At 40.1% G+C, this 21,641-nt stretch overlaps 1 protein-coding gene across 2 annotated transcripts in view; it reads left to right on the forward strand.

Moving 5' to 3' along the window:
* Positions 1-7,524: 7,524 nt before the first annotated feature.
* The window catches only part of CA13 (carbonic anhydrase 13), a 36,707-nt gene continuing 22,590 nt past the window's right edge, over positions 7,525-21,641 (forward strand). Inside the window, exons 1-3 of one of the 2 annotated variants that reach the window (XM_005563640.5) lie at positions 7,525-7,687; positions 12,485-12,682; positions 20,971-21,089. In XM_005563640.5, coding sequence (XP_005563697.2) covers positions 7,651-7,687; positions 12,485-12,682; positions 20,971-21,089 — 354 coding nt within the window. In that variant the 5' untranslated portion in view covers positions 7,525-7,650. The remainder of the gene's footprint in view (positions 7,688-12,484; positions 12,683-20,970; positions 21,090-21,641) is intronic. The other variant, XM_074000039.1, reaches the window with a different exon arrangement.

The raw sequence follows: 21,641 nt of genomic DNA on the forward strand, positions 1-21,641 counted from the left end.
CACTTGGCTTATATATGTGTGTGTGTATATATATATATATATATATATATATATATATATAGTTGTGGGTTTTTTTGCAGAGAGAGGGTCTCACTGTGTTGCCCAGGCCGGTCTTGGACTCCTGGGCTCAAGCAATCCTCCTGCCTTAGCCTCTCAAAGTGCTGGGATTACAGGTGTGCCCAGCCAGTGTTAGTCTTCTTTTACTTGATTACACTTAATGGTTGTGAGCCTGGAGACAGAGGCTCTTTGTTAAGGAGAAACCACACAAATAGTTATGAAAGGTTATTTAGTAAGTTAATGGATTCATTCATTTGATTTCTAGGCTCATCTTGGTCTTTCTCTGCTCTAGACCTGAAACCGTTATGTAGATGCAGCTGGCATCAGGACAAGGCAGTCTCCTCCTCTTTTGTTTCCTCAGTTTTTTTTTTTTTTTTTTTGAAAAAATTTCAATCCTACTGAAAAATAGTAAGAATAGTGTCATAAGCTCCCAAATATCCTTCAGCTAGATTAATCAATTATTTACTGAGACACTTGGAAGTCAGTTTCAGACATCAAGATATTCAGCCCCAGCACTTTAGGAGGCTGAAGCGGGTGGATCACCTAGGTTCAGGGTTTCAAGACCATCCTGACCAATATGGTGAAACCCGTCTCTACTAAAAATACAAAAATTAGCGGGGCGTGGTGGTGTGTGCCTGAAGTCTCAGCTACTCAGGAGGCTGAGACAGGAGAACTGCTTGAACCAGGGAGGCGGAGGTTGCAGTGAGCCGAGATTGCGCCACCGCATTCCAGCCAACAGAGGGACACTCAATCTCAAAAAAAAAAAAAAAAAAAAAAGTACTTCAGCCTGTAGCTTTAGTGTTGAACTCTTAAATCATTCTCAGTACCATTATCACACCTGAGAGAATTAGTATCAATTAATAATATCACATAGATGCTGTCCATATTTAAATTTATCCAAATGGCCCCCAAACATTTATTACAGTTTTTATGTAACCTAGAATCTAATTAAGTGTCATACATTGCATTTGGTTGTTACATATCTTTTGTCTCTTTTAATCCTAGACTGTATTCTATTCCCCAATAACCTTTCATCCAGAAGTTTTAGTACCCATTACTGATCCTTGCCTGAACCAGAGACTATACAGAGATTATATAGGCCTTGCAAAAATGGTGGTTTTAAAATTTTGTCATTTAATCTGTATTTACTAGTGGACATAAAGAAGATCTCTCATTCTCTCTCGGCATCACTATGCATTGATGGATATTCAGTGGGTGGGGAGTTATAATCTATTACTATCATTATTTCTTTTGATGGTCAAATTATCCCAAATTTGTCAGCAGGTCCTCCTTTAAGCTAGCTTATTTGTGCGTATCTGTGTATGTGTGTGTGTGTGTGTGTGTGTTAATGTGCCTGTGTGTGTGTGTGTGTTTGAATGCTTTCTAGCTTTCTGGCATAAGAAATATGTTCTAGGCTCATCTTGGTCTTTCTCTGCTCTAGACCTGAAACTCTTACGTAGGTAGTCAGGCAGACATAAGCAAGGCAGGAGAGCCCCTGCTGCCCCCCAACCAAGAATGTCACACAACCATCAGGTGATGGTCAGGCGGTTATTAAACTGCTTCTCTAAAATAATAATTGGTTGCAACTGGCATCAGGAAAAGGCCATCTCCCAATAGATAGAAATACTTAAAGTTGGTGATCAGCAGCTTCCTGATAGGATCTCAGGAGTTGGTTGAGTGGTCTCAAGCATGCACACTAAGAGGCAAATGGCAGAGTTTAACTGGTATATGATCTTCCACTAGGAACACTCAACTGGTAAGGGAAAAACCCCTCAAGTGAGCATGTGCACAATTTTGGTAAACACACTGTGCGTGCAGCCCCTTTCAAGTGCTGGCAGTTCACTATGCCTGTGGACAGCCCACCCCAAAGAAGAATCAGGGAAGAAGGATTGCAAGATCCCAGAAGCATGCCAATGTATAAAACCCCAAGTCAAAGATCAAACAGTGCACTTCAGTCTCTCAAGTTGCTGGCTTGGCCCTCTCCCAGGTGTACTTTACTTCCTTTTGTTCCCTCTATCTTGTTAGTAAACTTTCATCCCTACTCTAAAACTTGCCTTGGTCTTTCATTCTGCCCTATGCCCCATGGTCAAATTCTTTCTTCTGAGGAGGCAAGAATTGAGGTTGCTGTAAACCTGTACAGATTCGCAGCTGCTAACAAAACTAGTCACTTCTCCAAGTAGCTCTGGTTCCTTCGAATGGGGACTGCTGTTTAGGAAACAAGATCTGGGTGCTAGTGTTTAAATCACCTTTGCAAAAATCATAATAGTGAGAAAATTATAACAGTGAAAGAGGTCTGACCTAACAACTTCTTCTTGCTTTTCACCTCCAAACTGCCCTTGATCATTTCTGAGTGTGAACCAAGCTAACTTTGGGAGAAATTTAGTTTATAATTTCAATGGTAATAACCCTTCCCAAAGCCATTTGTTCGGGAGCTCACGACATTTGTAACCTCCCCAATTACTCCCATAAATAACATCACTATTGTAGGACCTGAGATTGACCTTTTGAGATGTTTTTTCAGGCTTTTGCATTTATGATGACCATATGGCCCCACCCAGACCAGCAACTCCTCTGTGGCCCCCACCAAAAGTGGACTCAGCTCATGAGGACCATTTTCTACACCCCTATAATTGCATTTCCAACCCATCAGCATCACCCATTCCCTAGCCCTCTGCCTGCCAAACTGTTCTTGAAAAACCCTAACCTTGGTTTTTGGTGGGAGGCTGATTTGTGTAATAATAAAACTGTGAGTAGGGCATGGTGGCTCATACCTGTAATTTCAGCACTTTGGGAGCAGGCCAAGGCAGGAGGATTGCTTGAGCCCAGGAGTTTGACACCAGCCTGGGCAACATAGTAAGACCCTGTTTCTTCCCCCTACAAAAAAAAAAAAAAAAAGTTAGCCAGGCATGGTGGCACATGCCTGCAATCCCAGCTACGTGGGAGGCTGAGGCAGGAGGATGCTTGAGCCTGAGAGGTGGAGGCTGCAGTGAGCCATGATTACACCACTCCACTCCAGCCTAGGTGACAGAATGAGACCCTGTCTCAAAAAACCAACCAAACAAAAAAGCTCCAGTCACTCATTTAGCTAGCTCTATTGCAATTCCCCTGTCTTAATCAATAATTAGTTCTGCCTAAGAAATGGGCAAGATGAACCCACTGGGCAGTTTCAGTGTCTCATAGCAAGGGGGAGATTCAAATTTGTAGAGCCTGAAGCTACTACAATTTTGGGACTTTTTTTTTTTTTAAGGAAAGGAACATAAAGTTACAAATATAAAATTAGTATATGGCTTTAGAAGTGGTCCCTCAGTGAAGGGCTATAGATTTTAAGGTTTATTAGCTTCATTATTATTGGGATATTATTGTTTTTAGGATCGTTCAGTGAAGAGAATGTTCAAATGCAACACCACGGGTTTATTTCTTAGCTTCTGTCATTTCCTATTTTTATATAAACCAGAATGAAAATCATGCTTCCAGAGATTATCAATATATTTGTTCATTTGCTCTATCTTACGATTTTCACACAAGTGGTTTCCAGCCAGGCGCAATGGCTCATGCCTGTAATCCTAGCACTTTGGGAGGTCGAAGCTGGTGGATCACTTGTCAGGAGTTCCAGACCAGCCTGGCCAACATGGTTAAACCCTGTCCCCACTAAAAACACAAAATGACCAGGGCCAGGGCATGGGGTTGGGGAGGAGGGGCACCTGTAATCCCAGCTACTTGGGAGGCTGAAGCAGGCAAATCGCTTGAACCCGGGAGGTGGAGGTTGCAGTGAGCGGAGATCGCACCACTGCACTCCAGCCTGGGTGGCAGAGCGAAACTCCATCTCAAAAAACAAACAAACCAACCAACCAATGAAAAATGGTTTCAGAAGCATAACACCAGCATCCTACCAAAAACAAACCTACTAGTAACGTTCAAGATTTTCTTGCATTTCTTCTTAATATGTTATATGTCCTACTAAGGATATATAGCCAAAGTACTATATTCGAATGCTATTTAACTTTTTCTTTATGGTTACATTATCAATTCAATATACAATTAATTTTAATTGTTTCTGTTTGAATTCAATTTCAGGGTTTGCTTTCTTATTCTCTTTGATTTAATTTTATTTTTTAAAAATGCAGAACAATGTTAAAAGAAAAATCTTAGACAAATTAAGTTGAACAGAGTTTAATTGTGCAAACAACAATTTGCAAATTGGGCAGCGTCTCCAATCAGAATAGGTTCAGAGAGACTCTGGCCCTTCTGTGTGGTTAGATTGATGGACAGGGAAAGGAAAATGATGGACAGAAAATGGAAGTCAGGTACAGAAACAGCTGGTTTGTTACAGCTCAAAGTTTACCTTAGTTGAACAGGGTTTGAACAGTTGGCTGCCTTTGACTGGCCAACACTCAGTGATTGGCACAAGAGTGGGCTACAGTCTATTTACACATCTAGTTAGGTTAGAGTTCACTATATACAGAGAAAACTTTAAGCTGAACTAAAATATATAAGTAGGCAGCTTTAGGCTGAAGTTAATTTAATGACATTTATGATTAAAAGTCAAAAAGATACACTGAGAAGCTTTACTAATCCCTATCCCTCTGTTACTGGAAAGCGGTCCCAATCCAAACCCCGAGAGAGGGTTCTTGGATCTCATGCAAGAAAGAATTTGGGGTGAGTCCACAGAGTAAAGTAAAGCAGGTTTATTAGAGAAGTAAATAAACAAAAGGGGCCGGTGCGGTGGCTCACGCCTGTAATCCCAGCATTTTGGGAGGTCGAGGCGGGCGGATCACGAGGTCAGGAGTTCGAGACCAGCCTGGCCAACATGGTGAAACCCCGTCTCTACTAAAAATACAAAAATTAGCCGGGTGTGGTGGTGTGCGCCTATAGTCCCAGCTACTCAGGAGGCTGAGGCAGAAAAATCGCTTGAACCTAGGAGTCAGAGGTTGGTTCCATTGCCTCTGACACTTCCACCCCATTCACGCTCATCCTCTATAAGGAACCATTTTTATTGATTCATGGCTTATTCTCTACTTTTTTGGTAAAAATCGGAAAATATGTGTGCAGTTTTTTATTTCTAATTTTTTTTCTTAAGCATGTAGTCTATTATATACACTCTTTGCTCCTTTGCTTCCCCTGCCCCCGCATCCTCAATACATCCCAGGACTCACTTTACATCTGCTCTGCTCATGGAGATCTTCATTCTTTTTATAAATGGACAATAATCCGTTGAATGGCAGCTGGGCGTGTTGGCTCACATCCGTAATCCCAGCACTTTGGGAGGCCGAGGCAGGTGGATCACCTGAGGTCAGGAGTTGGAGACCAGCCTGACCAACATGGTGAAACCCCATCTCTACTAAAAATACAAACATTAGCCGGGTGTAGTAGGGCATGCTTGTAATCCCAGCTACTCTGGAGGCTGAGGCAGAAGAATCGCTTGAACCCGGAAGGCGGAGGTTGCAGTGAGCCGAAATCGCACTATTGCACTCCAGCCTGGGCAATAAGAGCGAAATTCTATCTAAAAAAAAAAATAGTCCATTGAGTGATGGATGCTCTACAGATGATCTAACTAGTTTCCTATGAAAGGTTGTTGCCAATACTTAGGTTGCTGTTTTAGAAAATTATATAGACTGAGCTATGAATTTAAACAAGAAGGAACTTGAAACCACTACTGCAAAATTATAATTGAGACAGTGAAAGAGATCAGGCCTAACCAACTCCATCTTATTTCTAACTTCCAAGCTGTCCTTATTCATTCCTAGGCATAGACTGAACTAACTTTGAGGAGGAACATAGTTTATAGTTTAGAACAAAGACAGTAACAGCCCTTTCCCAAAACAAACCCTCTTCTTGCCTGGGGACTAGACCACCTTTGTAGGACTAACAAATTAGCCAAAAGATTAGAAATTATGGTTTAGGAGTCATACAGCTGGAGGCTACAAGATTCTGACCCTCCACAAATTGCTCCTGGGAATAACATCACTATTGTAAAGCCTAAAACCAGTGCTTTAGATATGTTGCAGACCCTGCACTTGATGGATCAGCAGGCACCACCCAGATCCATAAACTGGCTCAGCTGATCCCACGGCCTCCACCCAGGAACTGACTGACTGCAAGACAGCTTTGACTCCCTATGATTTCACCTCTGACCCAAATAATCAGGTCTCCTGACTTGCTGGCTGTCCCCCACCCACCAAATTGTCCTTAAAAACTTTGATCCCCCAATGCTTGAGGAGACTGATTTGTGTAATAATAAAACTCCAGTCTCCTGCACAGCCGGCTCTACATGAATTACCCTTTCTGTATTGCAATTCCCCTGTCTTGATAAATCAGCTCTGTCTTGACAGCGGGCAAGTTAAACCCACTGGGTGGTTACAAACTGTGTACTCAAGCAATAGAAGTAACAACTTGGTAAGTATTTGAAACCCACTGACGACCAAAATTTCTTTAACAATTTTGGTCTATTCAGTCATTCATCCATTCATGTAACCACTATTATTGGGTATCAGTAACTGATATTTACTTAGAACGTTAAGAACATTATTCATCTTGACATACGAAATCATCCAGTTACTGAAAATGGGTTTACTAGGTTCCTTACAAAGAGGTTGCTTGGATTTATAAAATATGAGGCAGCTGACCCGAGACAAGGAGGTAGAAAGTGGTTCATCTACCCAAGTTTTATTTTTCACTTTGAACCCAGAACACTCACGATTCCAGGCCAGAAATTCAAGTCTCTGCAGCTAGTTCTGACTCCAGTCCTAGGGTAACAAGCCCACCAAGCATCCAGGAAAGATGTTCTGAAAACCTTCTTTCTTGCGGGGTCAGGAGGACAGCAGAATTTTGGGACCAAATCTCAACAACTGGTTTTGGTTTCCTCACTCAACAAGCCACAAGTCTGCAGAGTGAGAGGAAGGGGTAAGGAAAGGGTGAATGGGCAATGGAGCCAGTCCAGGACAGGGAGCTGGTCCTCTCTAACAACGACCCCGCCCGCTTTAGCTGTGCGACCTGGGGCAGGTTACCTCGTGTCTCCTAAGCCTGATCTCCTAATTAGGGGGCACACGTCTTTCTGGAGGAAATGCTGAGAGTATCTAATGGGAAAACGTGGGTAAACATCTTAGCTAAGACCCTTGCCCACGGTAAGCCCTTAATAAGTAGTGATTTTTTCAATGGTGGTGATTACCATCGTCATTATTGTTTTGTATTTGTAATCACCACTGCCACGACCATCACCGACCTCTTTTACGCCTCCACCGGGATCCCTACCTCCCAGCCTGGCAGTTCCAGGCTCTGGTGACTCATTTATTTCCTGGAAGCCCTCTAGGCAAAACTTTCCTCTCCCGAGTGACTCCTTCTCAGAAGGCAGGAGATCCCCCAGGGACTCGCGCCCTCCAGGACTCAGCCAGCCGCGGGGGCGCCTTCCCCGCACGCCTCTGCCGCCTGTAGGACGCGGGCGGGAGCGCCCCGGGCTGGGTTCACGGTTTCGCACTCCTGCCGCCGGCGCCCCGCGGTCCCGCCCTAGCAGACTCCCTCCCGCGCCCCTCTCCGCCCGCTCCCTCCGAGCTCTCGCTGCCCAGCCACATCTTCCTCTGCCTTCCACCCCGAGGGACCATGTCGAGGCTCAGCTGGGGATACCGGGAGCACAATGGTGAGCGCCTTTTCCTGATCCGAGGGGGGCTTTGGGCGGGGGGGCGGGAGGACTGGCGCGACGCCCCGGCGCTCGCTGACCGCACACTCGCCTCGCACTTTGGGAAACTTTTCGGTTCCTCTTTAAACCTAGCAGCACTCCTCAGAGCCCAGTGCAGGAAGCGGAGAGCTGGCTTGTCAGGGTGGACGGGTTGTTGGTAGTGGATGTGAGCGTTGGTGTGTATCTCTATCAGGATTCCCCAAACTCCCAAGTGTTCATACGTGTGCGTTCACCTTCATCTGAAAAGCCAAGGACTTTGCCTAGTAACAGCCACTTATCAATTAAAGGCTTGGAAATTAGAAGTCTGATGACACACTTTGATGAAATAAGGACAAGTCCGCTTTCAGTCTTTTAAGCTCACTATTCACTTAGGAGAAACAAATCATAGAAAATCTTTGGAACTATATTTAGGAAATCTTAACTTGCATTGTGACATTGAAGACTAAGTTGGCTTCGTGGCAAACAAAAAACTGTATGTTTCCTAATAACTGTTACTGTAATATTCCCACAGCAATTTGCAGTTGGTTGACTACTACTGGGGACTTTGGTAAGGGTTCACGTTCTTGCTGGAAATGAAGTTACATCGTGGGTTACTTCTTCACTCTTCCTCTCTTTCCATGCTCATCCTTGCAGGGTGAGCAAAGGATTACTGAAATTATAGGATAAACAATAACGAGACATACACTTTTCATCTTGCATATCCCACATTATCAAAAGTAAAAACATTTTTTCTTCTTACTACGTTAAACTGAACTGATTGTTTCAAATAATAATTATTTGAAATAATAGCAGTGACACCAAAAAGCCTTATAGTAAATAACTGGCAAAATTAAAGCTTGATTTAGCCATTCCTCAATGTGCATATATTTCAAAACATCATGTTGTACACATAAATATATACAATTTTTGTCTTTTTAAGGAGTAAATACGTAATAATAATTAAAGAAAAAAATTAAGGCTGTGAATAATAATACTTTCCTTCTATTAGCATGTACATGATTGAATAGTATAGAATGGTCAAATTTTATAGAAAGTTTAATTTCACAAACTAACAGAAAAATTCCGTTTCTAATTGTAGCCTGTTTAATTTCTAATAGTAGACTGTTTTTAAACATGCTAGTTTAAAAATGGCAGCAGGTAAAATTTATAACTTTAATAATAAAAGGTGTATAGACAGACTTCTTCTTGATTAAGGCCATAATTATAATCTTACATTTTGCTAATTTCCAGTGAATGTTTAGGGGGAAAACATGACAAATCTATTTTCATTTCCCTCTCTGCTGAAGTCGTTTTTATTAGAGTTATTTAACAGTCATTGAATCCCAACTGCGCCCTTATGGTAGTTAGGAAGAAGGGTATTTCAATCAATGGATATTGATTACTCTTTAGTAGGTTAGAAATCACTGGCCCAGATGAAGCTTATTTCAGGAATTTAAAAAATTCATCTTAGCAAAGCCATTAATAAGGAGTGGTTTTGTATTTCTATTCGGAATTGTTCTGTTAGGAGTTAGCCATTCCCTTCTTTTAGATGCAATCTCTCTCTGAAGACCACATCCTTACTTAATGGTGTGGTCTTCAGAGAAAGATTGGGAAAATCCTATTGGAAATGTATTATATACTAAGCAAGGTTTTTGTTTGTTTGTTTTTTGTTTTTAAGATGAGTCTTGCTCTGTTGCCCAGGCTGGAGTACAGTGGCACTATCTTGGCTCACTGCCACCTCTATCTCCTGGGTTCAAGCGATTCTCCCGCCTCAGCTCCACCAAGCAGCTGGGATTACAGGCACGCACCACCATGCCTGGCTAATTTTTGTATTTTTAGCAGAGACAAGGTTTCGTTATGTTGGCCAGGCTGGTCTAGAACTCCAGACCTCAAGTGACCTGCCTGCCTTGGCCTCCCAAAGTACTGGAATTACAGGCGTGAGCCACCGCTCTGGGCTTAACTAGGCAAGTTTTATTGTTGTTGTTTTTTTTCTGTTTAAACATTGGTAAATCCAGTGACTGAGCAGATAAAAGGAAACTTAAGCTGGGGATAGCAACACTGATGAAACATCAAGTCTTGAAGCCCTGAAAGGGTACTGCCTTGACAAATAACTTAAGATGTCTTCCCCTAACTTTTGACTGCTTTATTAGTTTAGTTTAGGGAATGTGACATCATTGAAAAGTGTGTATCACTGTAGATATTTAAAAGTTCCTAAATCAATTGAGCAACCACCACATATCTCTAATTAAGAATTCTGCTGGCCGGGCTCGGTGGCTCACGCCTGTAATCCCAGCACTTTGGGAGGCCGTGGCGGGTGGGTCACCTGACATCTAGAGTTCAAGACCAGCCTGACCAACATGGAGAAATCTCGTTTCTACTAAAAATACAAAATTAGCCAGGCGTGGTGGCGCGTGCCTGTAATCCCAGATATTCAGGAGGCTGAGGCAGGAGAATTGCTTGAACCTGGGAAGCAGAGGTTGCAGTGAGCCGAGATCACGCCATTGCACTCCAGTCTGGGCAACAAGAGCGAAACTCGTCTGAAAAAAAAAAAAAAAAAAGAATTATGTTTAGGCCGATTATGGTGGCTTGCACCTGTAATCCTAGCTACTCAAAAGACTGAGATGGGAGGACAGCCTGAGGCCAGGAGTTCTAGACTAGCCTGCGGGGTCATGGAGGGGACAAGGAGGAGAAGGAGGAGAAGGAGGAGGAAATTTTTTTTGGAAAAATTGAAAAAGGGTACGTCTTTAAGAGGCAGGGTGCTGAACTGACTATGGTAGTTAGTAGATAATATTGGAAATGTGATACAAAGTATTATTACTTGTATTTTATTTTGGTTTGACTTTTTAGAAAAATAGTTCTGTTTATAAATGACTAGAAATAGGAGAGCAAAGCAATTAGGAGAAGAAAGCAACTCTTTAGTGATTGGAAGAATGTCACCTGCATGTTGTGAAACACACATTGCGTATTTGAAATTGAATTTTCATTAGGTTAACTCTTACTTGGTGGCAGTGAAATAGAAGGCTTTTTCTGAATTAAGGGGGAAAAAAGGTCTGGGTTATATATAGAAAAAGTACTCAGAAAGATGGTAAAATTATTGAATAAACAAGGCTTTTTCTGTAATACATTCTAAGCAAGGACTTTTGATGCTCAAGTGGCTTTGAAGTCCAGTTTGTCAGATGACATCTTTTAAGCTAAGTGTATAGTTATATATTTATGCTATGACTTTTTGTGCCTGAAGGATATGTGAAAGAAAAAATATGTGTATGTGTGCATTCTCTTTTGCAAAAATGATGCATAGTAAGCGGTATTAGATTTAGAATTTGGGCCAGGCGTGGCGGCTCATGCCTGTAATCCCAACACTTTGAGAAGCTGAGACATGTGGATCACCTGAGCCCATGAGTTTGAGACCAGCTTATAGTGAGACTTTCTCTCAACAAAAAAACAGTTTTTATAAAAGTAGGTGGGTGTGGTGGTGCACACCTGTATTCTTAGCTACTTGGGAGGCTGAGGAAGAAGAATTGTTTGAGTTTGGGAAGTTGAGGCTGCAGTGAGCTGAGATCACACCTCTGCATTCCAGCCTGGGCAATGTGGCAAGACCATGTCTCAAAAAAAAAAAAAAAAAAAGATTTAGAGTTTTACTCTTTAGAGTTTTTTGATGATTGTGATATATTGCATTTCTTTAATTAGTACTTGATTTTTAGTGAAAGATTGTTTAGCAAAGTAGGTGGGTAAACCTTATAGTCAGTAGCCCAGTGTAGGTGGTGATAGCTGTATAAATTTCAGGAATAGTAGAGAGAAGAGAATAAGAACCTATAACCTATAAAGTGACTCACATTTGTAGAATGATGTGGAGCTTACATGAAACTACAGCTTTGCTGCTGATTTTGAGAGGCAAGACTTTATAGAGTCTCCCGAAGAAGTAAAGAGGATTGAAAAGGGAACTGTCAGCTGATTGGCTCGTTTCAGTTTCCTCTAATGTGTCTGATTTGTGAACTGGATACGATTTTGACGTTTTGAATAGAGGACCGGGATGACACTTGTCTCTTGTGTTAAAATTCAAATGTAACATTGGCAAAATAACCACAGAAGAACCTTCTGAAATGAAGAAAGAGAGAAATAAATTACAACCTGACTCCACTGCAGATAATCAACAATATTACATTTCCTGATATGGTGCAGCCATTTTATTTGGATTATCCTAGGTGAAAAATTTGTATGTTTTCTTGGTATGCCTGTTGCACATCACAGGTAATTGAGTGGAGGCCTGAGTGACACTAGAAGATAGCACTGAGTGATAGAAGGAAGAATAAAGAAGTAAGCACAGCATCTTTAAGAATGACACCCTTTCTTTGCTTCATGGCTTTTTTCAGCTTTTTTGACTCTCCCAATCTGCAAACTTGACCTCTGGAGCAACAGCTCATTCTTGGAGCTTAGACTGAATGTCATTGTTTTCAATGATGAATTGTATTATTGTTTTTAGTTTGGTAGAAGGTTACCTTTGGAGAGTACTTTATAAAATTTACAGACTCCTTTGTCTACAAGGGTTAGTTTAATTTTGAAAATGACTTAAGGCACACCAAGAGTTTCCCACATCTATAATAAAAACAACCCATCTTGTAAAAAAAAAAAAAATTAGATGCCAAGGACCTGAGGATGAGAATCTTACTGTATTAATCTTTGTGTTTTCTTCCATTTCAAGCACAGTGCGTTATGCTCAATGTATGTTTGTTGAAAGAAAGACCTTATTTAATCCTTTTCTTTTGGTCCTATATATTTAAGGTCCTATTCACTGGAAGGAATTTTTCCCTATTGCTGATGGCGATCAGCAATCTCCGATTGAGATTAAAACCCAAGAAGTGAAATATGACTCTTCCCTCCGACCACTTAGTATCAAGTATGACCCAAGCTCAGCTAAAATCATCAGCAACAGCGGCCATTCCTTCAATGTTGACTTTGATGACACAGAGGACAAATCAGGTTGGCTTTTCTTTTTGTGTGTGTGTGGTGGTGGGTGAAGCATTTGAATAATTAGACTACACTTTTTTTTTTTGAGACGGAGTCTTGCTCTGATGCCAGGCTGAAGTGTAATGGCACGATCTCGGCTCATTGCAACCTCCTCCTCTTCCTCCTGAATTCAAACGATTCTCCTGCCTCAGCCTCCCAAGTAGCTGGGATTACAGGTGCGTACCACTATACCCAGCTATTTTTTTTGTATTTTTAGTAGAGTCAGGGTTTCACCATGTTGGCCAGGATGGTCTTGATCTTCTGACCTTGTGATCCACCTGCCTTGACCTCCCAAAGTCTTGGGATTACCTTCGTGAGCCACCGCGCCCAGCCTAGAATACACTCTCTAATCTTTCATGTTTTGTTTTTGCTAGACCTGGAATTTGTCAAATCGAAGCACATTTTTTCTTTGTGTGAATTGAGATATCTTGTTATATATTTGAACCTTCAGATAATCTTACCTTAAAATAATAAAGAGTATTTAGAAAAGGATATGTTGCATGATAATTTAAAATTGACCTTAACTTGTTATAACTTAGAATTTACCATTATAAAAATATTGAAGTTTAATAGCTTTTATAAATATTTCATGATTTGTTTCTGCAAAATATTAGCCATAATTATCTTAGCATTATTTGCAAACCTATAATGCCATTTAGTACATGCTTTAATAGAAAAAGTTTAGTTCTTAAAAAAACTTATTCCCTTATCTTAATTGCCAAAGTAATATCCACTCATAGTAAATAAAACAATATGGAAACATATGACAAATATTAATATCTCTTTCTTCCCACAGTCTCTCCTGAAGTAACTACTTCTTCCATAATATTTCAGTGCTTAGTTATGTATACATACATGTGTATCATCCTTGCTTTGCATTTTCTTATTAAAAATACATTTGGAATAATGCTATATAACTCTGAAATTTTTTTCCCATTTACAAATATTTTATAGACATCTTTCCAGATTAAAATATATCTTGTTTAAAAAGCTAAACTGCAGCCAGGTGTGGTGGCTCACACGTATAATCCCAGCACTTTGGGAGACTGAGGTGGGAGGATTGCTTATGTCCAGGAGTTTAAGACCAGCTTGGGCAACATAGTGAGACCTCATCTCTACAAAAAATAAAATATTAATCAGGCACGATGGGGTGTGCCTGTAGTCCCAGCTACTCTGGAGGCTGAGGCAGGAGGATTGCATGAGTTCAGGAGGTCAAGGCTGCAGTGAGCCATGATAGTGCCACTGTACTCAGCGGGGGTGACAGAGCAAGATCCATTCTCAAAAAATAAAGATAAAATAAAAATAAAATAATTTTAAAAGTTGAATTGTATTATCTATGCTCGTATCGTTATTTATGTACCTTTCTCCTAATAATGAACATTGAAGGGAGGGAAAGTAGAAGTTTAATTTTAAAAATATATAAATATTGGAAACTTTCTGTACATTCCCTATTAATACTTTTTTCTAGGACATGTAATCATTTCATTTAATGATTAGTTCTTGGGATAGTGTCTTTCACACCGTGAATAAATAATGGACTCACAGATTATTTGTTAATTTATTAAGTGATGAAAAAAACATTTTCTTGAAATGAATGTTTAATCCCTCTTCAGACGATCTACTGCCCAGGCAGAGTTTCTGCCCAAGGTATCAAGTTTAAATGTAAGATGAGATAAAATATTAGAGAGAATCATATTTGGAAACACTTTTTAGGGTCTCTGACAGATTGTTTTTATTTTTAGTCTAAGATCAGGATGGAGCTGTATTAGCTATATTAATGAAAAAATATAGTTAATTTTTAAAAATCTTTAATTGAAAGTAAGTTTTTACTTACTAATTGAGCCCTGATTTAGATTAGTAGTAATATCTTATATTTATATAAAGCTTTATGGTTAGCAAAAATTATAAGCCCACACACATTTTTTCCTCATATTTGTCAAATTCATAAAAGTGGTAAGTTTTTTTATTTATTTATCTATTTTTTTGAGACAAGGTCTTGCTCTGTTGCCTAGGCTGGAGTGCAGTGGTGCGATCATGGCTCACTGCAGCCTTGACCTCCTGGGCTCAAGCAATCCTCCTGCCTCAGCCTCCTGGGTAGCTGGTACCACAGGCATGTGCTCTCATGCCCAGCTAAGTTTTGTATTTTTTGTGGAGACAAGGTTTTGCCATATTGCCCAGGCTGATCTTGAACTTCTGGGCTCAAGGGATCCACCCACCTCGGTCTCCTAAAGTGCTGGGAGCCACCATGCTGGCCTAAGTAGTACATTTTCATCAAAGCATTGTAAAAAATGCATAAAGACAAATAAATACATGGTATTTTCAACTTTTTGGAAGAAATGCAAGTAAGGAGGGACCTGGCCTTTTGTATACATATTCAACTATGTTTCTTTCAACCCCTCAGTTTTGTGAATCTATATTAATAAAAATGGTTAAGCCAAGCATGCTGGCACACACTGGTACACCATGCTGCTGGGGAAGGAGGATGATTAGTTAGGCCCAAGAGTTCGAGGGCAGCTGGGTAACATAGGAAGACCCCATCTCTTGTGGTTAATGTAATAGATTTATTGTAAAAGTGTCCAAGTCTTCTAAATACAAAGTTTATACCACCCATAATTGTAGTTTGTTACTGTTTACAATATCTCAAACATTTAAAAAGTGAAACTGTCTCAGAAAATAAAAAGACAAATAAATAAAAAAATAAGGCCAGGTGTGGTGGCTCACATCTGTAATCCCAGCACTTTGGCAAGCCGAGGTGGGCAGATCACCTGAGGTCAAGAGTTCAAGATCGGCCTGGCCAATATGGTGAAACCTCATCTCTACTAAAATACAAAAATTAGCCAGGCGTGGTGACACACATCTGAAATTCCAGCTACTCAGGAGGCTGAGGCAGGAAAATGGCTTGAACCTGGGAAGCACAGGTTGCAGTGAGCCAAGATCGTGCCACTGCACTCCAGCCTGGGCAACAGAGCAGACTCCATCTAAAAAAAAAAAAAAAAAAAAAAAAAAAGTAAAGCTACTCATTCTAGAATGAGAAAAGATTACATTTTACTTCATCTAAAACTTTAAGTATTTTCTTTATAAATGTAGACATTCATAAGGCAAAAAATTTCTACTCTAATTTGCTGTATGAGAACCCAGGTTTCTCTCTCTTCTGTTTTTCTCTTCCTTTCGTTTTCTGTCTACTTCGGGTTAATCAGTGAAATCAATTTATGTTTCCAGATTTGATACTTTGTCATCAGTAGTGTGTGTTCTTTCTTTTAAATGAAGATCCTTTTCCTATCTAGTTCACAATAAAATTACCAGGATTAATTGAAAATATCCATAAAGTACTTTGTAGTCCTCTGAGACAGTAACTATGTAAATATGGGTCATGATTCTTATTCTGTTTTTCTCAAGATAAACCTACCGCCCACCAAAGAGATTGTTTCATGGCGATTTGGGAGATTAAGTCAATTAAAAAGAAGAAACCACCGTAGTTAAACGAAATAAGTTTTTGCTGTTTTTTTTTTTTATTTTTATTTTTGCTAAACTATAAAAAACACAAAGATACCTTCTGTAGCAAACCACATTAATTTGAATAAAACAGTTTCCATTTTGTAAAGAAGCCATTTTTTACCAGGATTAACCCTGAATCCCACCTCAGGCATGTCAATAAACCACAGGCATGAAATCTTCCTCATAGTCCTTGGAGGGCTTGTTTGGCTGGACACATCCATGCTCCATAGTTAAACCTTTAGAGAACTACTCAGAAATCCTTTCAAAAGAGAGCAAAAGGGAGCGGGTGGATGTGAAATTTTTCCCTCCCTCCCTTTCTTCCTTCCTTTTTTCCTTCCTTCTTCCTCTCTCCCTCCCGCCCTCCCTCTCTCTCTCTCTTTCTCTCTTTCTTTTCTTTCTTTTCTTGACTTGCTTTGTTCCCAGGCTGTAATGCAGCGGCCTAGCCATAACTCAGTGAAGTCCCGAACTCCTAGGCTCAAGTGCTTCTCCCCACTCAGTCGGACACTACCATGCCTGGCTCATGAAATTTTTTTTTTTTTTTTTTTTTTAAGACAAGGTCTCACTGTGTCACCCAGGCTGGAGTGCAGTGGTGCAATCTCAGCTCACTACAACCTCTGCCTCCTGGGTTCAAGTGATTCTCCCACCTCAGCCTCCTGAGTGGCTGGGATTACAGGTGCACGTCACCACGCCCAGCTAATTTTTTGTATTTTTAGTAGAGACAGGGTTTCGCCATGTTGGTCAATCTGGTCTCGAACTCCTGGCATTTATAGTAGAGACAGGGTTTTGCCATGTTGGTCAATCTGGTCTCGAACTCCTGGCATTTATAGTAGAGACAGGGTTTCGCCATGTTGGTCAAGCTGGTCTTGAACTCCTGGCCTCAAGTAATCCACCCGCCTTAGCTTCCCAAAGTGCTGGGATTATAGGCATGAGTCACTGTGCCATGCCTGGCTCATGAAATTCTTTAGGAAGACTTCCGGTTGGCTGTAATATACAGGGGAAATGGTAGTCTGATGAAGAAAGACAAGGCTGTTCTCACCTGAGCTCCTGGTCTTTCTGGACTCAAACAGTATCTTGCTTCTTTGGGAAGCTCACCTGAAATGGTAGTCTGATGAAGAAAGACAAGGCTGTTCTCACCTGAGCTCCTGGTCTTTCTGGACTCAAACAGTATCTTGCTTCTTTGGGAAGCTCACCTGAGGCCCTATCACCCTTGTTGTGGCTCCCAGGGCATCCTGGAATTTTCCTGACACAGAACTCTCCACATTATGTTTTAACTGCTAGTTGGCTTCTCTGTCTTTCCATTTAGCTAAAGCTCTCTATGAACAACAACTATGTCTTATTTACCTACCTAGGATGGTGCCTGGCACATGGTAGGCACTCAATACATGTGTGTTTAAGTCGCAAAAAAAAAAACCTTTTTGTATGACGGAAACACATGGAAAATACCATGACACAGCATTAGGGTGCCTTAGCATACATAGATTAACTCTCAATAAAATTACAAACCACCAGAAATCAATTAATATTTACCATTTAACACTTAAATACTTAAACATTATTCATTGCTGGAACCTTTATTTTTAAAAAATATGTGGTATTAATTTTTGTATTTTATAAATGAAATAGTTCTTGGATTATAGTAAGCATTCAATAACAATTAGTAACTACTACTACTAACAGTAATGGTGTGTGTTCTTTTTGTGGATAAAATATGTGTGCTGAAATTTTAAAAAGATTTCAAAAATAAAGTTGTCTTCTGATTAAGAAAGTCCTGCTAGGAAGAGCAGTAACTTGATGAATTCAGTGATTGTTCTTTAATTTTCATCTCTGGAAAATGCCAATTTTTCAGTTATGCTTCCATTATCTGGTTCTAGGTAACTGCCTTAAGTCAAACAAATTATTCACAAGATCTTACACTATATGCTCTTAAAAACAAAAACAAACAACAAACAGAAAAAGATTTAGTAGGTGGACATACCATAGGTGTATAATCCTCCCAGGAGCCAAGATAGCTAGGAAATGAATTGGTAATCTATGACGATGTGATAATTATATAAAGCTCTATTATGATTATTTGTTTCCTTCAATAGACTAAGTTTCTTAAGGATAAGAACAAACTTGTTTATCATTGCATAATTAGTATTGAATAGTTGCTAGCCCATTGTAAGCTCTTAATAATTGTTGAATGAGAGAGTAGCTTGGTGTATATATGCTCTGAGTAAAGTAAGTCAGATTTAACTAAGGTTCCTCTGGCTCCCTAAATAATACAAGGTCCTACTGAGTGGGAACATCTATGTTCTTTGGTTTTTCTCTCTCTCTCTCTCTCTCTCTGTCTTTCTCTCGGCATAATCCTGGCAGATTTGTGCTCTTGCTTCTTGTTTCTCTAGATTCCAAGCAAATTGCAGATGTGCTGTTCATGTAGCTTTACTTCAGAGAACAAGTTTACCATAAAGTGATTATTCTCAGGTTTACTAGTCCTAAGAACTTAGATTTTAGTGATTCCTAGGTAACTTCAGTAGCATCCCTACAAACTAAAGTTTGTGGAGGAGTGCCTTAACAGGTGAGGTCTCATATTTTATCTTGGTAATGTTAATTGATTCAAGTACTTTCTAGGCACTGGAGATACAGGGGACCAAAACAGTTTCTGCCTCAAAGGAATTTGCATCCTAATTGGCAGAGAGTAAATGCACGAGCAAACAGATCCTGTTGCCAGCTTGTTTGTCATTCAAGACAGCTGACTATAGTGTAGTTTAGGAAAATGGCTAGGGTTAGCAAATTACCAACAATTTTTAAAAAGTCAAATTTAAGGCTGGTATGGTGGCTCACACCTGTAATCCCAGCAATTTGTGAGGCTGAGGCAGGAGGATCACTTGAACCCAGGAGTTTGAGACCAGCCTGGGCAATATGGTGAAACCCCATCACTACAAAAAAATACAACTAGCTGGGCATAGCTGTGTGCGCCTATAGTCTCAGCCACTAGGGAGGCTGATGTGGGAGAACTGATTGAGGCTGCGAGTTTGAGCCTCACTGTACTCCAGCCTGGGCAACAAGAGAGACCTTGTCTCAAAAAACAAAACAAAACAAAAAAACAACCCAAAACACTGCAACCTCTGCTTCCTGGGTTTAAGCGAGCACTTTTGGCTAATTTTTGTATTTTTTTTTTTCTTTTTGTAGATACAGGGTTTCACCATGTTGGCCAGGCTGGTCTCAAACTCCTGACCTCAAGTGATCCACCTGCCTCAGCCTTCCAAAGTGCTGGGGTTACAGGTGTGAACCACCACACCCAGCCAAAAAAATAAAAATGTATATATATAAAATAGCTCTCTATATAGATGTTAAATATCAACTATATAACATATATTTTTATTAAATATATACGTATTAAATTTATATAAATATATATTTAAATAATAAGATGGGGTCTTGCTATGTTGCCCAGGCTGGTCTTGAACTCCTGGGCTCAAGCAATCCTCCCTCCTTGGCTTCCCAAATTACTGGGATTATAGGTGTGAGCCATCATGCCAGGACTGTTCATGGAAATTTAATAATGCTTATGGTATATTTAGCATCCAACGCTTCCTGATTCTCTTATATGCTTTAAACATGCCCAATAAAGATTAATTAGGATGAGACAATTTAGGACTATGTTTTCTATTAAGAAATTTTTCTATATACTTAAGATATGATTTATTGTCATAGTTTTAGAGATCATATTTGCTGAGGAAAAGTACTCAAATGTACTTTGTCAAAGTGACAAAGATATGACAGGTTTTTGAAAAATTATTTTTGTCCTGTATTTCACATTTCCCCAAGAATACAGAATTTAAGGACAAAAGGTGTGCCTGCTTTGCCTGTTTTTACAGTAAAAAACTGTGTTGATTGTGTTGACTGTGTGTCAGGTAGTAATAAGTGCTTTGTTTTCAATTTTTCTTCTGTTTTAATAACAGCATTAGGAGGAGGTGCCATTACTATCTTGTTTTTACACGTGGAAGATAAAGCTTAGAAGTTAGGGTTTGTGGCCAGGTGTGGCAGCTCATGCCTGTAATTCTAGCACTTTGGGAGGATCGCTTGAGGCCAGGAGTTTGAGACCAGCCTGGATAGCATAGTGAGACCCCGTCTCTACAAAAAAAAAAAAAAAAAAAATTAGCTGAGTGTAGTGGTGCACGCCTGTACTTCTAGCTACTCGGGAGGCTGAAGTGGGAGGATGACTTGAGCCCAGAATTTAGAGGTTGCGGTGAGCCATGATTGCATCAGCTTGGGCAACAGAGTGAGACCTTGTCTCAAGAAAAAAAAGAAAAAAAAGAAGCTAGAGTTTGTTCAAGATCACATAATTAGGAAAGGACAGCATGAGTGTGGGCCTTCTAACTGCTGCATGCTGCGCCCTAACCACAGTGCTGCACTGCTCTACCAAGCTCAAACTGGACCTCTCTGCATGTCACAGCCTCATTCAGACAGGCTGACTTATCCTCAGGTAAACACCACCATCCCTTACCTTTCAGAAGCCCTAATTTCTATAGCTTTCTAACCAGATGATTTCTCAGGTGTTCCATAAAAATCTGTATTGTGGACGCTTTAAGTTTTTAGAAATGTTCTATTTTCACTCTACACGTATTTAAAAGTGGTATTCTTGTCAGCAAAACAAATGACATATTTGTAAAAAATTCCTTGGAGGACATGGACGTACAGAATAATGCAGGGAGATGTTGTGGTTTGAGCAGCTTACGTAAATTTTTTTTCTTGCTAACAATATAAAACATGTTGGTGTTTAGTTCTGCGTGGTGGTCCTCTCGCTGGAAGCTACAGGTTACGGCAGTTTCACCTTCACTGGGGGTCTGCTGATGACCACGGCTCCGAGCACATAGTAGATGGAGTGAGCTATGCTGCAGAGGTAAGCCCTCAGACATATCTTTGTGATTCACGGTTCTCCTACATGGTGGGATTTAAAGGGTACAGAGACAACTTTACTGATTCCAAACAGATCCTGAGCCAATTAGGTATCTTAGTGTCTGAAATGGCTTTATTCATTCAATATGAGAGTTTATCAATATGAGAGCTTCAAATGTTGCCCTCCTAAGCCTTAAACCAACCCTGAGAGCTTAGGGTTATATGTTCCCATTTTAGAAATGAGTAAACTGGTTGCGATTTATCCAGCTAGAAAGCATTGAAACAGGTTTAAATCTAGATCTGTCTGATACCAAATTACAAATTGTTTCTATCTATTGAAAGGCCAGTGAGTAGAGAGAGAAACATTTGTCTTATGTCCAAATGTGGTCATATTTCATCCAGATACAAATATCCACTAATATGTAAAGACCACATTAAATAGGTAATATTTAAATAGGTAAAGGGCAAAGTTTCACTGAGAAAAAAAAAAAAGACAAACTCTTCTGAACTCCACTTTGTCTCTATATTTACAGGTATAAAATAAAAATCTGTTAAT

This window comes from Macaca fascicularis, chromosome 8 (assembly GCF_037993035.2).
Source record: "Macaca fascicularis isolate 582-1 chromosome 8, T2T-MFA8v1.1".
In the NCBI taxonomy this organism is placed as follows: Eukaryota; Metazoa; Chordata; class Mammalia; order Primates; family Cercopithecidae; genus Macaca; species Macaca fascicularis.